Source organism: Acomys russatus, chromosome 21 (assembly GCF_903995435.1).
Source record: "Acomys russatus chromosome 21, mAcoRus1.1, whole genome shotgun sequence".
Lineage (NCBI taxonomy): Eukaryota > Metazoa > Chordata > Mammalia > Rodentia > Muridae > Acomys > Acomys russatus.
In genome coordinates this window covers 9791508-9813902 of record NC_067157.1, presented here as the reverse complement: position 1 = coordinate 9813902, position 22395 = coordinate 9791508, and the positions used below count along the sequence as shown (strand labels likewise).

Below are 22395 nucleotides of genomic sequence, written 5' to 3'. Positions count from 1 at the left end.
CAAAGAAAATGCAGTGTAATGCTTCCATGCTTCACACTGACTCCCAAGGGAATGGCTGGCTGTCAGGAAATTGGAGAGATCAGCAGGGTCCACAGAAACTCACAGCTTGTCGGGGTGGCGTCTTTTGGTTCTAGGGGAGGGCCCATGAGCTCATAGCCAGAGCTTTACAAAATCTTTTAAAGTGTGCAAGTCCACAAAGGTCGTTTTATCTGCCGATAAGGGCTAGACTTGGCTCCACCTTCCACCTTGCCTCCGCCTCCTCTGGGATCCGGACCAGGAGCTATGCAGCCTTGCAGCCTTCTTAGGGAGCCGATTATCTTAGTGGAATTTTTTTTTTTTCCTTTTACACTTAATTTGCTCTTCATCTATTTTCAGCAAATCAGAGCATGCAAAACTTTGCACATATTCCCCTGAGCACCTTTTTTTTTTCTCACTTGCAACAAGCGAAGTGTGCAGTCTCTAACTGACACCTCACCTCAGAAAACCTGAGCTCCGCATAGCTCCGTGAGCTAGCTCCACAAGGACGCATCCTCCTTCATTCTGACCTCTAGGTTCTCACAATGACGGGCTCGTGTCCTTGGACGGAGTCTTCTCTTTGTCTCGCTAGGAGGACCCTGCCCGGGTTCTCCACTGATTAGAGCTAGGGTAAGTGGCACACTTGCCCCCAGCTGCTGGGGCGAGACTTCCTGGGCATCGCTTAACTGGAAGTGCGGCTCTGGCTGTCATAGACTCTAAAACAGGATGAACATTTTTTTTTTCATGGTCCACTCTCCTTTCCCCTGACTCCCAGAACCTAGCACCCACAGTTTCCCAGGAGCCCCTCTAAGAAGAGCATGTGTTAGTAAGAGCAGGTTGGCGCAGCTCTAATCTTGTGACGCGTGTCGTGTCTTCAGGACTTGCTTGTGTCCGCTAGAGATCATTAGCCCGAGACCGCTCCAAGCTTCCTGCTGAGGTGGTGCCAACATCAGCCCTTTTCCTGTTTCTTCACCTCAGCCAGACATCCAGCACCCCCCCCCCCCACACACACATTAGCATATCCAGATTTCTTCTGTGTGTACTGGCATAATGCAGATCTACTAGCCACCGGCTCCAGGGTCCCTTTCAAACATTTTCTTTTAGTCACATCTAGAAGGGGACAGACTCAGATGACCTTGTATTTGTTTTTTGGATTTAAAAAAAAATACCTTTTAAAAAAAGATTTTATTTATTTATTATGTATGCAGTGCTCAGCCTGCATATACATTCACAGGCCAGAAGAGGGCATCAGGTCACATTACGGATGGTTATGAGGCACCATGTGGTTGCTCAAAATTGAACTCAGGACCTCTAGAAAAGCAGTCAGTGCCCTTAACCTCTGAGCCATCTCTCCAGCCCCGTATGTGTTTTTAAAAAATCAGTAAGTCTAAACAGGACTACCACACCTCATTTCTCAGGAGCGTCTCATTTTTTTAAATTCCTGGCTACCATGCTACAGTACTTGACTTCAGTTGGCCACTATCAACACAGCTAGTACCTTAATTTGTATGAGGGAAATTACTAAAATAAAATCAGCCTCTGCTTCCAATACATCCTGTTTACTTTATATAAGGGTCTATTGTTGAGGCTGGAGAGATGGCTCAGCGCTGAAGGCTGCTGGCTGCTTTTCTGCGGGACCTGAGTTCAGTTGCCAGCACCCATGCTGGCTAACTTACAACTCCCTGGAATTCCAGCTCCAGAGGATCTGACACCCTCTTCTGGCCCCCATGAGCACATACACACATGTGGCATATACCCCTGCCTCCAATGCATGCATGCACACACATACACACACACACACACAGTGTCGGTCTGGCCGCTAGTGTATCGGTTTGTAAATGTGTGTGCACACGAGTGTGTGGGCCAGAGATCAACCTTGCCTGTTGTTCCTCAGGTGCCATCTGCCTTATTTGTCAAACAGGTTTTCTCACTGCCCTAAGGTTCTGCAGTTAGGCTGAGATGGGGTGGCCGAGGAGCCCCAGAGATCCACCTATCTGTGCCTCCGCAGCAGTCGGATCACAGGCTTTTAAAAGATGTGGTCTCAAGGCTCCACCAGCACTTTATCGACGAGTATCTCTCTGACCTTTATTGCATAGTCTCTTATCAATACTAGACACCTGTTTCATTCTTATCACAGTCAGGTGGTTCTCTGCCATCAGGACTCTCAGCCTCTTCACAGTATTTACGTAGGACGTTGTCAAGACAGTCAACAGTCACAAGGAAGGAGGAACAAGGTGATCGTTGGAGCATCCCCACATAGATTTCAATCCAGAGACTATCTCTAGGAGACATCACCCATCTTACAGATGGGCAAAGAGAGATCCAGGGGTAAAGTGGCCTGCATCTAATGGCAGAGGCAGGGTCCAAGCCGGGTCTCTAAATTCCTGACTCAGTTTACTCTCTGGTGAGCCTACGGGTGTGGAGCCAACCAGCAGAATGTTCATGTGGAGACACTTTATAACAGGCTTTTTCTGGGTCCTTCCTGTGGCTGTCACAAGGGGACACATCTCTGGGTTTTCACTGCTAACCGCTTCTTAGAATCACTGAACCGGTCTGGTGATTCTAATAACGACTGTTGGTTACTTACCAATGCCCTCAGCTCCTCCCCAGTCACTCCTCAAAGGGTTGGGACTTAGAGGAAAGTCGAAGCGTGCTGGGCAATTGCCAAGCTTGGCAAAACTGAAAAGGTAGGCCACGATGTCGTGGAGAGGAGCTAGGAGTTGGAGAGTGAGCTTTAGGGCTCTAGAAGCTTCCTGTGGGCAAAAGCAACACAAGGACACTTTCAGGAACGTTTCAGGAACTTCCTACAAGGCCTACGCAGCATTGAATGTGACTAGGGAAAATGTGTTTATGGCACAGCGGTCCCTCAGTACCCATGGGGCTTGACCTCAGTACGCCGTGAGATGGTAATCATGTGCAGATGCCTTATGAGACGTGCACAACATGCTTGCTTTGCATAGAGCCTCCTGTCAACTTTTAACCACCCTAAGTTAGCTATAATATCTATATATTTGTGTAGTACAAATGCAGTTTTCCCAACTTTTAGTCTGTGGTGGATGGATGCAGACACTGTTGGGCAGAGCACTGGTCCCTCTAAAGTAAACATTTTCATAGTGTCCCGGGGCAAAACTGAGGAAAAGAAAAGAAAACAACAAACCTATTCATGACCATAGGCCTGCTTCTGACAAAGGCACTGCTGTGCAGGCTAAAGTACCACATTTCTGTTTGTTTAAAGTCATCGCAGCCATGAACACATCACAGCGTGCTCATTTGACTATCAGTGAGTCACAAACAGAGACTCTCATGTGGGCAGCATTGTAATGAGCATCTATAACGGAGGGATGGGTGTTTATAGTCTTAAAGAAAATTCAGAATATTCCCTGATTGCCATATTAAGCATCACACTTTGGCAAAGGTTTTAATTTCCATACCAATTTTCTAGTGGTTCTCAAAATTATTCTCAAATATTAAGTTCAAGGGAAAACCCGTAAAAACTGCAGCCGGAGTCAGGCAGTAGTAGCACACGCCTTTAATCCCAGCACTTGGGAGGCAGAGGCAGGTGGATCTTTGTGAGTTCGAGGCCAGCCTAGTTTACAAAGCGAGTCCAGCAAAGCCAAGGCTACACAGAGAAACCTTGTCTTGAAAAACTAAAACAACAACAACAAGACCTGCAGCCTGTCCGATGTGGTGGCACACACCTGTTATCCAACACTTGGACAACATAGGCAGCACAGCTGATACAGGTTTAAGGCCAACCTGCCTCAACAGTGAATTCCAGGCCTGTCGGCGCCAAGTAGCATAACCCTCAAAGAACGATCAAAACAAAACAAAAAACCCAGTAGGCAGCTGAACTCAGTGTCACTCGCTACCACTCCTGGGAAGCTGAAAGCAGAGACTCTCATGTTCAAGGTCAGCCTGGGATACATCAAGGGACTGCCTCAAAAGCAAACAAAGCACAGTCCCGTGGCTACCATCTTTGTTAGATTCAAGCCTAACAAATGTGAGGTTTTTGTCGAAGGGCTTGGAGGAAGCTGAGAATGGATAAGGAATATTGAAAGCCCAAATTCCTGTTCATCGATGGCCTGGAAACAATAAAACTCATGAAATAATGAGTCTCGAGAGCAGGAGAAATTGTAACAGGCAAAAGTATCAGGAACTGTGAAAAGGTCTCTGTGATTAGATAAGATAGCACAGAAAAATCAATCTGGCGATATGATGTGATGAACCCTGGGACCTAAAAAGTAGCCAGTTTCTACTCTGACACACACACCAAAAAAACAAAAACTCACAGAAAAACAAAAAACAAAACAATACCCCACAAACCTCCTCTGGCAGAGTTTTGAACATATACAGCACTTCGGAAGGATGGGGGATAAACCATAAGTTGATGAAGAGTCTTCCATCAGCTGATAGCAAACTTCGAGGCCGAGGCTGAAAACTCCTGCAGTGTGACAAAAAAATAAATAAATAAAAATTAAAATATATATATACACACTATATGTATATATATATATATATATATATATATATATATATATATACATACATACATACACACACACACACACACACACACACATGTTTGATCAAGTACTCTTGACGGAGGCCTGGGGGCACTCAGAGGAAGGATAGCAAGCTACCAAGAAGAGACTTGATACCCTATGAGCATATACAGGGGGAGGAGGTCCCCCTCAGTCACAGTCATGGGGGAGGGGAGTAAGGGGAAAATGGGAGGGAGGGAGGAATGGGAGGATACAAGGGATGGGATAACTACTGAGATGTAATATGAATGAATTAATAAAAAAAAGTAAAAAAAAAAACTCAAAAAAAAAAAAAGAAAGCATAGCACAGGCAAGATCCCACCAAGCCGGAAGCAGGCCCTGCGGTAAGGGCCACCACCGCAGGCCCAGCACCCAAGCCCCAGGAGCAGCCTCCTGCTCACTCCCAGGCGGCCAGAATAACTTATAAATAACTCATCATGAAAAAGAGCAGAAAGGTACACTGTAGTCTGAGCTGTGTGGGAGGGAGGAAGGCGTGGGTACGGAAGGAGGGAAGCTGTGGTGAGGAGGGAAAAAACTTAAATGGCCGGCCTCGCACTGGCTGCTACATATTTTATGTCACTTAATGTCTTGACAATCTATTTTTGTCCTTGTTTCACAGCTGAGGAAATTGAGGTTTGAGGAGTGATGTAGATCCTGCCCTGCCAGCTCCTGAGGCGAAGTTAGCATTTGAGTGGGCATCTGCCTAGCTCTAGAATCCTCTCAGACATCAGCTCTGCTTTCCTTCCCTGCCCGCCATGTTTCCATTAAACATGTGTACCACCTGCATGCCGCCCAGAACTGGAGGTATGGATGGCTGTGAACCACCGTGCAGGTGTCGGGACCTGAACCCACGTCCTCTGCAAGAGCAACAAGTCTCGTATCAATATCTGCTCAGCAGGCAGAAGCACTTACCACTCACGTCTCATGACCTGGGTTGCCCACGGAAAAATAACGCCAGACCCACAGCCTGTACTTGTAATCCCAGCACCCCCAGGGAGATAAAAGGCAGAGCAGGGCGACTGTCTGGGCCCAGAGTACACAGAGCAGCAGAAACAAGAGAGATCTGCCTCATCATGGCTGAAGGAAAGCGGCTAATCCAGCAAGTTTTCCTCTGACTTGCACGCGTGAACCTCAGCACACACTTGCCTGCGTTTAGAAGTAACAATAAGTTAGAGAGAGAGAAAGGCATAACATCCTACGCCCCCCTTTCTTCCTTGGTTCCACATTAACTCAGGCCCCTACCTCACTGATTTCACCTCCTAAACAGGCTGAGGGAGCCTCCGAGGTGCTGTCACTCACAGCAGTGTCGAGCCTTCTCCGTGGCCTGGAAGACAGCTGGGTGTGGAACCCTGCTACTGAGAACGAAGTCTGGTGCCTCCTGGGCTCCACAGACTCCCTTCTCAGCTCCCTCTTCCCCTGATCTGGGGAGCCGTAAATGCTCTAAGGAGAGTCACATAGCCCTCGGGGGTAAGATTGCAGGCCTGACCCTTTCCTGACAAGGAACTTGCTGAGCAAGCACGTGGGGATCCCTGGAGACACCCCACCCTGTGCTAATAAGATGTCTTCTTGGTGTCTCGGCTTTGAACCAATGACCTTTAACTGTACCTGGAGAGTCTCCCCCACCTATAGGATAATTAAGTCCTGCTTTTCCCTCTTACGATAGGGCTGCTTTGTTACTTGTAGGTGGAGATTAAGTATCCCTGGTACCTCCAGCCTCAGCGAATCAGACACATTCACCCTCAAACCCCTCCCACTGTGTGTCGTCATCCCGCCCGCCCCGCCCCCTTCACGAAAATAAAGGCTTTGTTCCCTCCACTTCAACACCACGACCATCTGAGACTCATTTCTTCTGGGTAAAAATCACCCCTGGACTCCCAGGGCTTGACTGCGGGTCAGCTGCTGAGGCCTGCTCCTGTGAGATCCACGCTAATCACCAATGAAGCACCTGCCAGACCTGTCTCACCAGCCCTGCCTTTCAGCTGGTTTTGGCTGGCTGCCCGCATCCTCTGCCACGCTTAGCCTAGAAGCTTAACAGAGGGCTGTGACGCTTTTGGTATCATCGTGGCCTTTTGGAACTCCTGAGTTTCCATTGCCTCCTGATACCCGCAATCTCACTTTAAAAGAGGTAACTGTAACACCGTGGAAAACTCATTTCCATTGCCAGACTCTCATGGACAAGCCCTGCTCTCAGAGCCCTCTGCAGGGACACTAATAAACTGTTGGAACGGACATTTAAAATAAAGGCTATGTCTTATCTTCAATGCAGCCCAGCCTCTTGTCTTATGGCTGATAGGAGGATGTTCTTGCCTCTGCCCGTCATACCTTGGCACTAGGCTCTTTGCCTGCGCTGATGCTCAGCCAATGCTTCACGAGCAGTCATGGGACTGGCCCTCCCTTTTCCTCCAGATGGCGTTTCCTCGGCAACCCTGCTTCTTGTGGCCTTGCCCTAGATATCTAAGCACTGTTGAGAACCATAGCATGTTTGACCTCAGAGAACAGCTTCAGACATCCTCAATCCTGGGAAGAGACTGAAGAGAAGTGATTTTCCTCAAGACCTTGAGGCAACACATGACTGAGCTGGGTGAAATCCAGACACTCTAATTGCCAGACTATGGCTCTCCACTGCACCTTTGTTTGGCTGACTTTAGGTATGGCCCCTTGAAAAGAATTTATGAATGGAGATGACCACTCCCCAGGGCGGGTTGCTGGAGGGTGGTGGGACTTCTCAGGGGCAAAGCCTATGAGCCTCTCCATAGTGCAGCGGGTGGCATGCCATTGGGAACAGACTACTGGACTACAGTGTCTTTCTGACTTCCTGACCTTTAAATTTATTTATTTTATTTTATCGGGGGGGGGGGGGGGGAGAGTGAGAGTGTGTCTTACAGCCCAAGCTGCTGGTCAATTCTCTGTGTAGCCAAGGATGACCCTAAACTCCTGACCCTCCTGCCTCCACCTCCCAAATATGTCACCAAGTCCAGCTATGCTCTCCTGATGTTTGACTTGGTTTCTCCCTCCCTCCTTTCCACTGTGGTGGGACTCTCTAAGCAAGGGTCTTTTCCAGAACAAGCCAATGCTGGTGATCTACCTGTGAACTTCCAAAAATGGGCTAAAATATACCCACCCCCTCATTAAAACAAAAAGTTAACCTGCCTCTGATGCTACTGCCCTGTGTCTAACAGTTCACAGACCCATAGTCCTTAGCGTTAGAATGACTCTTATGAGGCACTTTCCCCAAACTTCCACATAAGACACAAGTTTCTCTACATTCCTACAAAGGAGAGTATTTAAAAAGTCATATTAAGCCGGGCATGGTGGCACACGCCTTTAATCCCAGCACTGGGGAGGTAGAAGCAGGCGGATCATTGTAAGTTCGAGGCCAGCCTGGTCTACAAAGTGAGTCCAGGACAGCCAAGGCTACACAGAGAAACCCTGTCTCGAAAAACCAAAAAAAAAAAAAAAAAAAAAAAAAAAAAAAATATATATATATATATATATATATATATATATATGTAATAAATATGTGTGTGTGTACATATATATACATACACACTGGTGATTTTTTAAAAAGTCATATTAGAGGTTGGGACTTACTGCTCTTACAGAGGGCCTGGCTTTGGTTCCCAGTACCCACACTGGCAGCTCACAACCACCCAGAACTCCAGTGGAATCAGGCACCTACTTCTGACCTCTGTGGGCATCTGTGCTCATCAGGCACACTTACATGCACCAGGTCCAGACATATACCCATAAAATCAATATATTTTAAAAGTATTACATTAAAATTAGAGGGCACAGGAAGCAGGAGGGGAGACCTATGAGGCAACAGCTCTGCAACAGTCACTGATCTGGGTGGCCCTCACTTGGATCACATCTTTCTGGCCCGGGACCCTGTCCTGAAATCACTGCACACAGCTGAGCAGTCTTCCCAGGAGTCCAGGCTCTCCACTTAGATGCCAGCTCTCCTTACTCTTTAGGAAACAGCGTTGTCACTTAGGAGACATGTGTACTAGTTTTTGTGTCAACCTAAGTAAGACAACACCATAAAGAACAGAGCAAGAGCCACAAGCACAGAGATGCCTTCTTCATCCCCTTGCCTCCTCATTGGTTACTGCAAATTAAACACATCAGAAATAAAAACCGACCCAAGGACAGAGTTCATCCTAAACAAAAAATGTAGTGAATTCACGATTAGGCATCTGGCTAGAATTTTTTGGTTTGGTTTGGTTTTTCTGAGACTGGGGTTCTCTCTGTGGCCTTGGCTGTCCTGGAACTTGCTTTGTAGACCAGGCTGGCCTCAAACTCACAGAGATCTGCTTGCCTCTGCCTCCCAGAGTGCTGGGATTACAGGCATGAACCACTGTCCCTGGGCCCAGATACAACTTTTTGTTGTTGTTGTTGTTGTTTTTAAGACAGGGTTTCTCTGTGTAGCCTTAACTGTCCTGGACTCTCTTTGTAGACCAGGCTGGCCTTGAACTCACAGAGATCTGCTTGCTTCTGCCTCCCGAGTGAGCACAGCCCGGCTCACATTTGGTGCTAAGGGAAGATTGGTCAACTTGCCTAGAGGGTGGTGAGCGGATGAAACAAAGAGGTCTTAAAGGATTGGCCTGGGATGCTTCTCATGAAAAAGAAATGCACTGTAACCTCCCTGAGCTGCAGGTTCCAGCAAAGTCTTCCACAAGAGAGCCCACAGGGGTGTCTTCACCCTACTCCTCTCAAAGGCATCCTTACATGAGACAAGTCCTGAAGTCTACTCAAGGAAAGCCCTAGGCTGACCTTAGAACCAAGAACACTGGTACCCATTACCAGAGTGCCTTGCCAGTGCCAAGGCAAGATGGGCCCCAACAGTCACTGATTATTCCATTTTCTTGGTAAACTTGACTTTCTTGTTACTTTGTTCGAGTTTCTCTCTGAGGCCCTGAGGTAGAGTCACACGCCCCTCCATTGTACCTTTACAGACGTTGAGAAATGCCTCAATATGTTACCTCTGCAGTTAATTGATTACTGAGCTTTCCTACGGAGCCAATGAATTGTTCACTCTTGTCCAAAACACCAGGTACAAAATGGCTGGGACTAAGAAATCTCTGAACAAATGATGGCTGATGCCCATACACGCACGAAAGGATGGATACATGGTCTGAAGCAAGCTAGCTTCCAATGCCTTTCATCTGTCTTATCAGTGGCCATATTTTAAATATTACTGCTAATCAAACTCCATACTATGCAGGACATGAATAAGGGGTGAGGCAAGCTTCCTGGAGACTGCATAACCTAGAACACCCTCCCTATTTTCCACTGTCAAGGCATGCGGTTAGTGACTGCACAGGTATGCAAACTCCTCTACCCAGGTAGGTGATCCTAGGGGGGCTGGGTTAAGAACACTTGGAAGGGCTGGAAAGATGGCTCAGAGGTTAAGAGCACCACCTACTCTTCCAGAGGTCCTGAGTTCAATTCCAAGCAACCTCATGGTGGCTCACAACCATCTATATTGTGATCTGGTGCCCTCTTCTGTCATGCAGGTATAAAGCACTCATACACATTAAATAAAGAACACTTGGAAATCTATACAGCCTGAAGAGGAGGCATGGAAACAGCTCTTATCTTTTCAGTCTATCTCTGGACATCCCACCAGAGAAAAACAGGCCACTGATTTATTCACAGCACTGGCTAATTAGTATTTACTCTCTTCTGACTATTTCTTCTCCACCGGGTGGGACATTGGAAGCTAGCACAGCTGGAAATCAAACTCCCTTGTTTGCCTACTTATTTTAGACATTAGCTTGTATAAAGGGCTGTGACTGGGGAGAATCTCTGGCCTTCCCAGGAGGAAACAAAACCTCATTGATTGGAAACACAGTCACACAGCCCGTAAACAAAGGACTCCTTCACATACAGAGATGCTCTTATTCTTGGAGCGCTGATGTTTTCTTGTGACCTTCCAAGCCAGAAGGTCCAAGCAAAGGGCAAGAGAGCCAGAAGGTCGGCTTCCTGCTGCTGTAACAAATGCCTACAGCGACCTATTACTAAAGAGAGAATGCTAACTGTGCTTCACCCTCGATGTTTTAGGCGAGGCTGGGTGACATGGATACAGCACTTAGTATGACCATACTGCTCACCTTGTGGCTGAAAAGTAAAGGAGGGGGGAGGGAGAGGAGGACTTGATGGTGATGAAGAGGAAACCAGCACCCCCAAGTCCCTTTCAATGACATACCTTCAATACCTAAAAACCTCCCACTAGATCCCACCCCTCAGAGGCTCTACAACTTCCTAATAGTGTGCATCCCTGCCCAGCAGCTCTTCCCTCCTGCCCCCAGATCTTGGGGGACACTATAGCACTGAGAGTTTCTGTACTTAACACACCTCTCTAGGAGAGGGCAGGCCCAAGTGGTAGAATAACAAGACCCAACAGCCTTGCCTACCTGGGGTCAGCCTTGAATTCCCCACTGGAGTCCTTCAAGGCCCTCTTCTCATTTGGTTGTCCCACCATGAAGAAGGTGTCCCTGATGGTAGGAAAGTCATCTAGCAGAGCTCTCAGGCTACTGCAGTACGCCATGATCTGACCCCGAAGGGCATAGCGAGACATGCGGTGAGTCAACCTGGAGGTCAGGAGAAGAGATGGTATCCCGGAGGAGAATCAGAGAGGGCCAAGAGTCTGCTTCCCTGGGGGACTTTCCAAGGAGAACAGAGCATCTCTGCTAAGAAGACATTGCTACCATCCAGGTAAGGCCTGGGTTTTCAAGGTAACATGGCTGCTGGCAAGTGTACCCAGTCAGAGAAACTAGTGTGCATAGACTCTACTTACTTTTGGCAATATTCAACTATTAGTTCCCTCTTGACTTTTTCAATGTCATCCTGTTGATAAAAGGAAAAAAAATATAGCTATAGTAAGCATTCAAATGAATGTATGGTCCAGTTCAAACAGGAAATAACCCCGCAAAGCTGAGATGTTCTTCAGGAGACTGTTGCATAGGTCTCTTCTATTCCTACCCATCTTGCTGAGCGTGCCAACCATGCCAGGCCCTGACCACTTTCCATCTGAGCTATTTTCAGGCATGTGTTTGCTGAGAACAACCCTCAGGACTGAGGTAGAATCTCTCTCTAGGAAAAAGGGCAGTTTTGCTACAAAAGAGGCGCCCCACCCAGCTCTGCGGATTCTGACTGTGACAGACACTGGGTGCTTGCTGGCTCTTCTACACTGTCTCTGTGGGGAACTGACACAAAATGACCCTTGTGTTATCTGCCCTGCTGCGAGGAATAAGCTCGTTGGCTCTGACCTCAGTCCCACACCTTTGGCATCCATGCTAACTTGCCAGGAGGCTAAAATCCTGGAGCCCACAAACTTGATCTAATATTGCCTTGAGTTCTCTGTGAACTAGTAGTTGTTGATGATTCTGGAGATCTGTTAGGGCATCTATACATTCCACGTAGCTACTATTTTTTTTATTTTTTATTTTTGGAGAATTGTTTATTTTGAGGAGAATTGGTGCTGATTGCTTTCATTATTACTCATCAGTAAATAGTGTCTGACTGCGGTTATTCCGCTTGCATGCCTACTTTAGTCTTCTCTGTCTAGGGAGGGACAAAGCCTAGAGATAATAAATGTTGCCATTTTCTTCCTGATAACTGTGCTTTACCAAAAACTTAACAAATAATGAAACACTACCAACATAATTGGGAACTAAGAGTTTGAGTTCTATAGTATTTCCTAAGTGATCTGACTAATATTTGGAAAAAAAAAAACCAACTTAAATAGGAACATGTCAGTGGCTTCTGATAAACACAGAACAGCAGATCGCCTGCCTTCTTTGCCACCTACTCAGAAGGAGCTAGTATCCTGGTCAGGGTTCTCAGACTAGTCTGTTCAGAAAGTGACAAGACAAAAAAAACATGGCCTCAGAAAAGTGTATATTTCATAAACATGACTGTAGTTTCTGTAGAAACTACAATTTGGTAGACTCTGTGTTGAGTTGGTTCCACTTTTCATTTTCAGTTCTGTGCAATGTGTTTACAGTTGCTCTACTCAAATTCAGAATGGTTATTTGCTCCAACATAAGAAGGCGTGAGAGCTTCAGGAAGCCCTTCTCCCTTCTCTCTCACGGGGCTCTTCGTCCTGTCAGCCGTCTTCTGCTTCCAGTGCAGGAAGCTGTTCAGCATCATGTCCCGCAAACCCGCCTTTTCTAGTTGAATAGACACGAAGGCCTCCGGAGCTCTGACAGAGGAAGAGAGAGAGAGAGAGCTGAGCTGAGGGTGGGAGCAGGCAGATGTGCAGCAATCAATAACTCACGCTGGGTGCTGCAGCGGGAGGTCAGGCTGCTCTGTCCCCACAGTGATCACCTCCTTAAGTGCATCTGATGACTCGCCCGACACTGTGCTCCTGTAAAGACCCCACTGTGTGGAAGGCCCACGTCAGCAGTCCCTCCCTCTGCCTCAGCCATGCAGATACCTGAACTGAAGATGCTTGCCCTCTGGCCATATGTCCCGTTAGCATCATCCCGAATAGAGGCTATTTTGCCTGTCATTATTTTTCATTCCATGTTTGCCAAAGTAAACTAGAGTAGCCTTGGTACCCAACAAAAATATTCAGAGTGGTCATAATTATTATTAAGGACTATGCCTATGTCTTTCTCCACCACTGTAGAAAGAGATCAAAGCATGGTGGGCAACTGTGGTGGTAGATGTACCTCTGCGGACACCACGATTCTCAGAGAACTCGCCCTCTCGTTATTCTGACCAACAGTGAAATCTTTGTCAGAGCAGCGACCGCAGTTCTGCACTTCTCATTTCTGCTTACAGAAAATCTGGAGTGGCCTATTTATCTCTGTGCTAGTAAAGAGGAATATGATGGAAAAAAAAATCTACTGAGGAAGAAGTAGAAGGGAGTGAAGGCAAGAAAGAGAAATTGACGAGAGGAGAGGAAAAAGGAAGAGAGAAAGAAACAACCAAAGTTAGGAGCCGCTGCCTCTCCATCACAGACTGGGCTGAATCTGAAGGCCTGCTCCTATAGTCTCCTCATTCACATCTCAAACGAATAAAGCGCACACAAAATCCACTCTACTTTTGATGACTCAAGTACTGCCCCCCCCCCCCACTGGACGCAGGCAGTACCTTTTAGGGGTCTTAAATCCTTCCGAAGGATGAATAAGGGTGTCTGTGACTTTTGGAGTTGGGGCTAACGGCAAACGCTCTGTGCCATCCACAGTTCTGGAATCTCTTCTTCTGGCCGGACTCATTGCACCATGACGTCTCAGGTCTGAGCTTGCTTCCTAAACCATTTGAAGCCAACATGAATTCAGTTTGTTTGATATATAGGCCCTGTAGGTCTGCTGGGTTACAGCCAGAGCCCCACACATATGAGACGGGAGGCGGAGACTGGAGAGAAGAAGGAAAGCAGGGGTGGGGGTGGGGGCAGTGGGGGGTGGGGTGGGAGGAGAGGCAGGACTTTGCACACTGAAGGGGTAAGACACAAAGTAGGACTGTTCCCGGAATATGAGCGCAGTTATGTAAAGAGCTCTCAGAAAAAGTCTCCATCTTACAAAGTAGCTGAGCAAAATTCTGTGTGTGGACCAGGTTCTAAAGAAGCTGCTAATGGACTGCACGGATCTGGAAGACGGATTGCACAGATCTGCTGATGGATTGCTGCAAAGATCTGGAAAATTCCCCCCAAGTATACCCAAGCATATCTGCATTACATAAGCCTTCTTTAGCAATGGAAAGACAAAGAAGGGAAAGTGGAGTGAGGGAGGGCAGGAGAGAGGACGTAGTGAGGGAGGGCAAGAGAGAGGACGTAGTGAGAGAGGGCAGGAGAGAAGACGTAGTGAGGGAGGGCAGGAGAGACAGGGTTTCTCTGTGTAGCCTTGGCTGTCCTGGACTCGCTTTGTAGACCAGGCTGGCCTCGAACTCACAGAGATCTGCTCTGAGTGCTAGGATTACAGGTACACAGCACCATGCCCGGCTTCCACATCTCTTTTTAACCCTTAATCCTATGACATTTTCAAATTGTTTGCTTAGTTCTAATCGTTTTGTTGTTGTTGTTTGTTTGTTTTTGTTTCTTGAGACAGAGTCTCATGTAGCCCATGCCTTCTAAGATCTGGTTCTGTAGTTTTAACTCGAATCCAGTGAGTAGAAGGCCCGAGTCAGCAGGGAAACTGTAAATGTCAAACATCTTCCTTTTAATTTGTGCCCATCTGCTTTGCCCCTCTTCATTCAGATCTATTAAATTTGGCTCTCTTTAATCTTAAATACATCGATTTCCCTTTCAACAGTAGATGAGATTCCTTTGCAGAAGTGTGTTTTTCATCCCACCCCACCCCCCAGCCCTAAGGGAGGGGTGAAGGGTGTGGCAGACAGGCCTTGCGGGATGTTCTGGAGATCTGGTAGGCAAGGCATTAGATGTGGGGTAACCGAAGCCCAGCAGGGGTGCCTTGGCCACCATGTCTCTGGGTTGGACAGAGGGTTATATGCTCAGGATCTAGGAAACAGCTGCCTCACGGCCATGTCTCCTGAGGGTCAGAACCACCCTGTGTGGTAAAATAGCCTTGAAGCTACACCCAAGTTCAACCTATTATATCAAAAACCCAGACTCCAGGACATTCATTTATCCTCCTTCCCTCCCTCCCTCCCTCCCTCCCTCCCTCCCTCCCTCCCTCCCTCCCTCCCTCCCTCCCTTCCTCCCTCCCCCCCCCTTCTTTCTTTCTTTTTTGGTTGGTTTTTTGTTTTGTTTTGTTTTTTTGAGACAGGGTTTCTCTATGTAAGCCTCGGCTGCCCTAGACTTTGTAGACCAGGCTGGTCTTGAACTCACAGTGATCCGCCTGCCTCTGCTTCCCAAGTGCTAGGATTAAAGGTGTGCGCCACCACGCCCGGCTTCTTTCTTTCTTTTCTTTCTTTCTTGTTGCTTCCCCGGCTTCATTAGACAATTACTGGTATTGTGACTATTGGTGTCCCCATTTCTCAAGGACTTTTTAAGATGATCATAGGAAGAGATACCCTAAAAGAGAGATGGGGTCTGCCATGAATTTGAAGGGTATCACTTTACTTCATAAATATCCTGGACCTCACCATAAATATTCATTAAAACTTCTTAGAAGTCAAAACAGGCCAAGCATGGTGGCGCACACCTTTAATCCCAGCACTTGGGAGGCAGAGAGGCAGGTGGATCACTGTGAGTTCAAGGCTGGCCTGAATTACAAAGCAAGCCCAGGACAGTCAAGGCTAACACAGAAAGACCCTGTCTCGACGAAAAACAAACAAACAAAGTCAAAACAGACCCTAATAGGCTGCTAAGCCCCCTCCCATCCGCCACCCCCACCTCACTTTCCAGGTGAAGCCAATCTAATCTGTCTTTGCTTTGTTTTGCTCAACAAAGGTCTGCTTAAACTCTCTGTGTCCCTCGGCTGAAATCTGTCCTTTGAGGGGACGAGATCTGAGAACCGTTCCCCTAGTCAGATTCTTACCTAAGCTCTTAGAAGAGACGCCTTTCTATCTAGTGGCTTTTCCACATTCTTGTCCAAGCCTTTGTGTAGCTCACATGATCCACCTGGCCCATGCAATAGAGTCTATCCGAAGGGCAGAGTTGGGAGAGTCTCCGAAGAGGGGGGCATGCAGAGGCTTGCGAGGGACCGAGAACCCATTCACATGCTATAAGGACGGTGCACTCCAACACTACAGGAACCACAGCTCTCTCGAACTCAGGACCCTTCAGGCCGCCTTACGTGTCTCTTCATCTGCTTATGTATGGATGCCCTTTGAACCATCCTTTATAATAAACGGTAAAGTGTATCTCCCTCCAGTCTGTGAGAACTCTACTAACCCGAGAAGGGAATCATGGGAGCTCCACTTTATAGCCAGCCAATCAGAAGTCCCAGAGGCCTAGACTTCTGACAGCGGCTGAAATGGGAGCAGTGTTGGTGTTGAAGGCCTTTAACCTATGAGGTCTGTGGCTACCTGCAGGGGCACACAGTGTCACAATTGAACACAGACAGTCCCAGGCACTGTCTTGCTTCCTTGCTCGTGGGGAGAAATCTCCACAGCGTTTGGAGCCACAGAGGTAGTCTATGCTCTGAGTGTACAATATGAGAAACCGCACCTGCTTTCCCTACACAGATAAGAAGGAAAAAAAAAAAAAAAGGTGATAGAGGGTGGAGAGGAAGGGAGGGGGAAAGGAGAAGGGGAGAAAAAAGGAATAAAAATGGGAGGAAGAATGGGGAAGCTTGGCATGAGCTCCTGGGGGGGCAGCTCGGCATGAGCTCCTGGGGGGGGACAGGTCGGCATGAGCTCCTGGGGGGGCAGGTCAGCATGAGCTCCTGGGGGGGCAGCTAGGCATGAGCTCCTGGGGGGGCAGCTCAGCATGAGCTCCTGGGGGGGGCAGGTCAGCATGAGCTCCTGGGGGGGCAGCTCGGCATGAGCTCCTGGGGGGACAGCTCGGCATGAGCTCCTGGGGGGGGCAGCTCGGCATGAGCTCCTGGGGGGGCAGCTCGGCATGAGCTCCTGGGGGGACAGCTCGGCATGAGCTCCTGGGGGGGCAGCTCGGCATGAGCTCCTGGGGGGGCAGGTCAGCATGAGCTCCTGGGGGGGCAGCTAGGCATGAGCTCCTGGGGGGGCAGCATGCCTCTGGCTTCTCCATCAGATAGGCTGACCTTCATATCAGCAGAGCTGTCCACTCCAGGGGTGTGATAGAAAGATGCCTGCTGAACGGCCACCATCAAAGCATTTTTATGAGCAGTTTGGCATGCGAGGGTCACTTGCATATTTTCCACTCCGGAATGCAACAAGAGCTGTGGGCAGAGAATTGGAATTGTTAGACGTTGCCTCCAGACGGAGAAGAAGCTGACAGTGGAGCTCATCGGCAGGTTAAACTGTCGGAAGCCGCAGGACTTCAACTGCACAATACACTGTCAGATTGAACCTGCTCACCCCGGGCAGGGAGCCTCCGAGTCTCACCTGCTGTGTAGCTGGACACCATGCAGCTCCCCTGTGGTCAGGGGAAGGCTCTGATTAGCTACAAGGACTCAGAAGCAGGCTCTTGAAAGCCAGGATTAGATTGAAGTCATTAAGAAAAAATAGCTACACATAATAAAGTAAAGAAACTTAAGGGGAAAGGAGAAAAATGACACCAGGTTTTAAAAGATAAGATGAAATCTCCAATAACAAGCATACACTTTAATAGATAAGTTTGCTGCATGTGCTTTCCTCTTTTTAACTCCAACAAAAGTTATTATGTATGGGCTGCAGCCCTCGTGGCTCAAGCCAGGCCCATGTAAGGCAAGCATTTTTTTAAAAAAATGTATTTCCCTTTATTTTATGTGCGTTGGTGTTTTGCCTGCATCTGTATGTCTACGTGAGAGCGTCAGATCTTGGTGTTACAGACAGCTGTGAGCTGCCATGTGGGTGTTGGGATTTGAACCCAGATCTTCAGGAAGAGGAGTCAATGTCCTTAACTGCTGAGCTATCTCTCCCACCCAAGGCCAGCATTATTAATAATAAAGGAAAGTGTTTCTTCTGTTTGAGACAGTCTCTCATATAGCCCAGGCTAGCCTCAAATTAAAATTCACTATGTAGCTGAGGCTGGCCTTGAACTCCTAATCCCCCTGCCTCCATTTCCCCAGTGCTGGGATTACAGGCATGTGCCATCATGCTAGGTGAGACTTCGGAGAAAGCTTTTCTTATGGATGGAGGCCAATTTATATGACTCAAATGGTTTTTATGTAAGGACACAAGGATAAATTGCCTTTTTAAACTTTAATTTCTTTTTCAAATTTTAGCCTCTTTTCTTAAAAAAAAACAAAAAACAAAAAAACAAAAAAACAAAAAACACCCAAACAACACGGAATCTCTTACCTTTTGGATGGATTCCTTTGTATAAAAGCTGAATTTGCCGATTTCGTTATCATCCAGCTCAGAGATGGCTAAGGTGAGGGCAGTGGGGGTGTACCTGTGAGGAGAAGAGTGGAGAGGTCCTGACCTGACACGCCCACCTGTCAGGGGATGCCCAGCTGGTGGCACAGGATGGCAGCTGACCCGATCTGGGATGCCAGTGATAGCAAGCTTACAAAGGACCATTCAACCCCAAGCGGGAAGATCCTGGGGCCTGTCCCATCCCCACTGGACTTGTGTGGTCACCACTCCCAACTCCACACCATGGCAAGTCCTTTTCATCACACCTTTTTCTTCTCACTTTCTTGACCACACCAGTTCAGGATCCCCCACCAACCCCTTCTTTTGAACACCCTTAAATGGCGCCTACTCACTCTCTGTGGCTCCAGCAGCTAATGTTCCCTGTACCACGGTCCTGCCGTGGGGCGTAGCCCTTTGTAAAATGTGACTTTCTGTCAGGTAACCTAGTGTTACCATCTTTGTTTCTTTAGCTCTGGTAGGATTAGGGCCGCTGTGAAATGCCCATGTATGAGGGTGCTTTCTAAAGTGTACACGTCATCGTGTTATATGGCCTGGGCTCTCACGTTGTCACTCCAAAGGGACAACTTCAGGAACTTGGCGTACATAAAAGTAAGTCATGACGCATGCTCTTTAAATACATGGATCACTCTTCCAGAAGGTTCCTTGTCTTGAAGCACAACTGGACACCACTCAGAGGCCCAGTCACCACTTGACCAGACTATAGAGCACTGGGACAGCTGGTGCCACTAGGTGGGGGCCATCCCTGTTTTTCCTAGAAGAGTAAAATACCAGCTCCAGAAAAGGCTTTTTGGGACACACCTAAATGTGTCTGCCTGTTGTCTGTGGTTCCAGGAGCTAACCTTTCTCTGTGCCATGTCCCTGCCTTGGCTCCATAGTGGCAGTTGGAGAGCTGGCCTCACTTGAGGCCACATCATACTTCCTGACTTTCAGTGTTTTACCTAGTGAGGTGAACTAGAGCAAGAAAAATGTGCCACCAAGGAATTATTTAGGAGATGTCTGGAGACATCTTCAATTGTCAGAAACAAACAAGGGGTTAGGTAGGTTGATGAGGAAAAGGGAGAGGAAGAAAAGGAGGAAGAGGAAGAGGAAGAAGAAGCAGAGGAGGAGGGGGGAGGAGGGAGGAGGAGGACAGAGGCTGCTACTGGCATCTGTCCAGTAGAAGTCAAGAACACTGCAAAATAACCCAAGGTGCATGCGGGACAGTGACCTTGCTCCACCCATTAAAGATAAATGCAGCCCTCATTTTCAGGATGCCAAGAAATCACCATAGCATCCTGCTATGCTAAGGTCTTTCACCCCAGCCCATGCTCTGGAGAGTCCATCAGGCTGATCACGCCTTCGATCTATACTAGCTGTACAAAGATGTTTCCTCTGTGACATCACCATTGCCTTCCTAGGGGTAGAGCCTATACCAGGAAGCTCCAGGGGCAGCTGGAAGCCTGGGAGAAAGGACAGACTGGCTCAGAAAGAAGTGGGGGCAGGAGAAGCCGGCCCTCCCCACACACTACAGACCAGCTTCAGGAAAGAAGGGGTGCCTTGCTGTAGCCAAGTAGATGGGGTGGGCCACTGAGGAGAGTGGCATGGGCCGCCTGCCCCTGGGCTGTGAGAGGGATCTCCCATGAAGTAAGCTGACTAAGACGTTGTGTGCATGTGAGCTCTGTGTTCTTTGTGACAGATGCAGCTGAGGAGCCGACTTCTTTCTGGTCTGGGAAGGTGAGAGAGGAGGCCAGCCCTCACAGCCCTCACCACCAGAGAAGCCAGGGGGCCTGTGCTTTTCTTTGGATGCTCTGGCCTGCTTCTCCCAGGGCTCCATGATGTTGTTGCTTCAAGTTATTATTTTCTTTTTGCATTTCCGTGCACGTGTGTGGTGGTGGTTGCAGTCACGCATATATGTAGACATGTTTGCATATATATATATATATATGTGCGAGTGTGTGTGTGTGTGTATATGTGTGTGTGTGGGGGGGTGCTCATGAGTGTAGAGGCCCAAGGTTAATGTTGGGAATTATCATCATCACTTTTCTGCCTTATTGAGCGAGGCAAGGTCTCTCAGTCAAGTCCAGCGCTCACAGATATAGCAATTCTGGCTAGCCAGCTTGCTCTGGGGATCCCCTGTCTCCACCTACTGAGGCTAGAATTCCGGGTCTCCACCACAGTCAGGAGGCACTGATGTGGGTTCTCGGATCCAAACTCCGGTCTTCAAGATCTCACAACAAGCTCTTCAATCATAGAGGCATCTCCCCAACAGGATTTTGTGTGTTTAAATCCAGTTATACCCTTGTTTGCAATATTGGTTTTCCTCCTTATTAAAAAAGAAAATAATAAAGAAGATCCTGCCATGATGGCGGATTACATCCAAGGAAGAGAATTCAAAGGTGCAGCTCCACTTGCATTTGCATTGCCCAGTAATGATGGAAGAGTTCTCGCTGGTGACACCATGCCAGCATTTTCAGCTTTTGAGGGCTCACCTATCTACTCGACTGTTGTCTTCCAGCAGGGAAGTTACAAAGACGGGAGGGGGTGGCTCCACCTTGTCCTTGTGCGATGCAAACTCAAAGTGAACAGGCCTCAGATACAAATGGGATTCTTCAAAACCCATCTCCTGGGCCAATTCCTTATACAGCCTTAAGGCGGGGATGGGAGGGGAGGAGCAAAGGTACATTTGTTAGTGATATTTTTTTCCTGAAAGATAATTAAGGCAAGAGGAAGTGAACACACAAGGTTATGTGTTCAAACACAAAATGGAAATTATGTGTACAAAGGCAAAATGGAAACAGAGCAAGCCTTGTCTCATGCAAAGTGAATGATCTAGAACGACCACTTTCGCACTAGGTCAGGCGGATGATACAGGAGTTAAGGCCGGGGATGCGATGGATGTGCTTGGGTACCACCTCAACCCTGACTCCCTGCAGAGTAGATGCTGTGCTAGGAACCCCCATGAGGGCATTGATATTTCCTTCTGAGCAATGTTCACTGTCTTCTCTTGGAGCTCTTCACTCCGGACTCTTCAGCCCCTTCTTGGAGAGCACCTCTATTTCCTGGACCCACACTGCCCATGCCCCTGTCCCCTGGCCACCCTTTCCCAGCCTTCACTGGCTTTTCTTTAAGCTCAGATGTGGGCTAGGTAGGCTTCTAGCCCTGGTCCTCCTCTCCCTTACTACATGCAGTCCCTAAAACCATTTCTTTTTGTAAGAATACGTGACCCTCAACCTTGCCCTGATTCACCCCAGAGCTTCGTTTAGATGTCCCTGTGGCCGCTCAGCCTTAAATATCCGCAGTTCTCTCCCTGTCTCCTGACATCTCCAATCCAAGCCAGTTCTTACTGAGAGTTGAATTGACACCCAGATCAGTGTGCCAGGGCTGTCACTAAGTACCACAGAAACGCCTCAAGTGCTCAGTGTGCCAAACAACAGAAACCCATTGTTTCAGCTCTGAGATCAAGATGTGGGCAAGTTGGCTCCTCCTTGGGCTGGGACAGAAGGAGCTGTCCCATTCCTTTCTCCCTAGCCTGTAGATGGTGTCTCCTCCCCACCTTCCCCGGTGTAGTCTTTGTCAAGGTTCCTTTAATGAGTCCAACTGTCTATTGGATTCAGACCCGATGCAACACCTTCCGCCTCATTTGACTGTCTGCTGAGCAGGCTCTCCCATCTTGACTTGCTAGTTCGTGGTCCCATACTTTTTAGAGGGACCCAGCTCTATTCATAGCATCATTTCCCATGATGCTTCCCAGCTCTATTCATAGCATCATTTCCCATAATGCTTTTCCTGATCCACTCAGAAAGAATGACATATTCCCTTGGCTGCGCCCCCAAAGTAGTTTTTCAAACAAGAAGAGTATCATTATTATGATAGATCAAGGGTAATTTTTACACTATTAACTCCTGGGAGGCTCGTCCATCACAGAGAGGCAGTGTCTGGGAGGTACCATCTT

At 48.0% G+C, this 22395-nt stretch overlaps 1 protein-coding gene across 1 annotated transcript in view; it reads right to left on the bottom strand.

The window, feature by feature from the left end:
- Positions 1–22395, bottom strand: part of LOC127205081 (uncharacterized) — a 176460-nt gene that overhangs the window by 60174 nt on the left and 93891 nt on the right. Inside the window, exons 21-29 of the mRNA XM_051164240.1 lie at positions 20933–21088; positions 18387–18480; positions 17186–17323; positions 13659–13816; positions 12651–12762; positions 11356–11405; positions 10973–11149; positions 4339–4456; positions 2603–2768 (exon numbers count right to left, since the gene is read on the bottom strand). Of these exons, the coding sequence (XP_051020197.1) occupies positions 2603–2768; positions 4339–4456; positions 10973–11149; positions 11356–11405; positions 12651–12762; positions 13659–13816; positions 17186–17323; positions 18387–18480; positions 20933–21088 (1169 nt within the window). The remainder of the gene's footprint in view (positions 1–2602; positions 2769–4338; positions 4457–10972; positions 11150–11355; positions 11406–12650; positions 12763–13658; positions 13817–17185; positions 17324–18386; positions 18481–20932; positions 21089–22395) is intronic.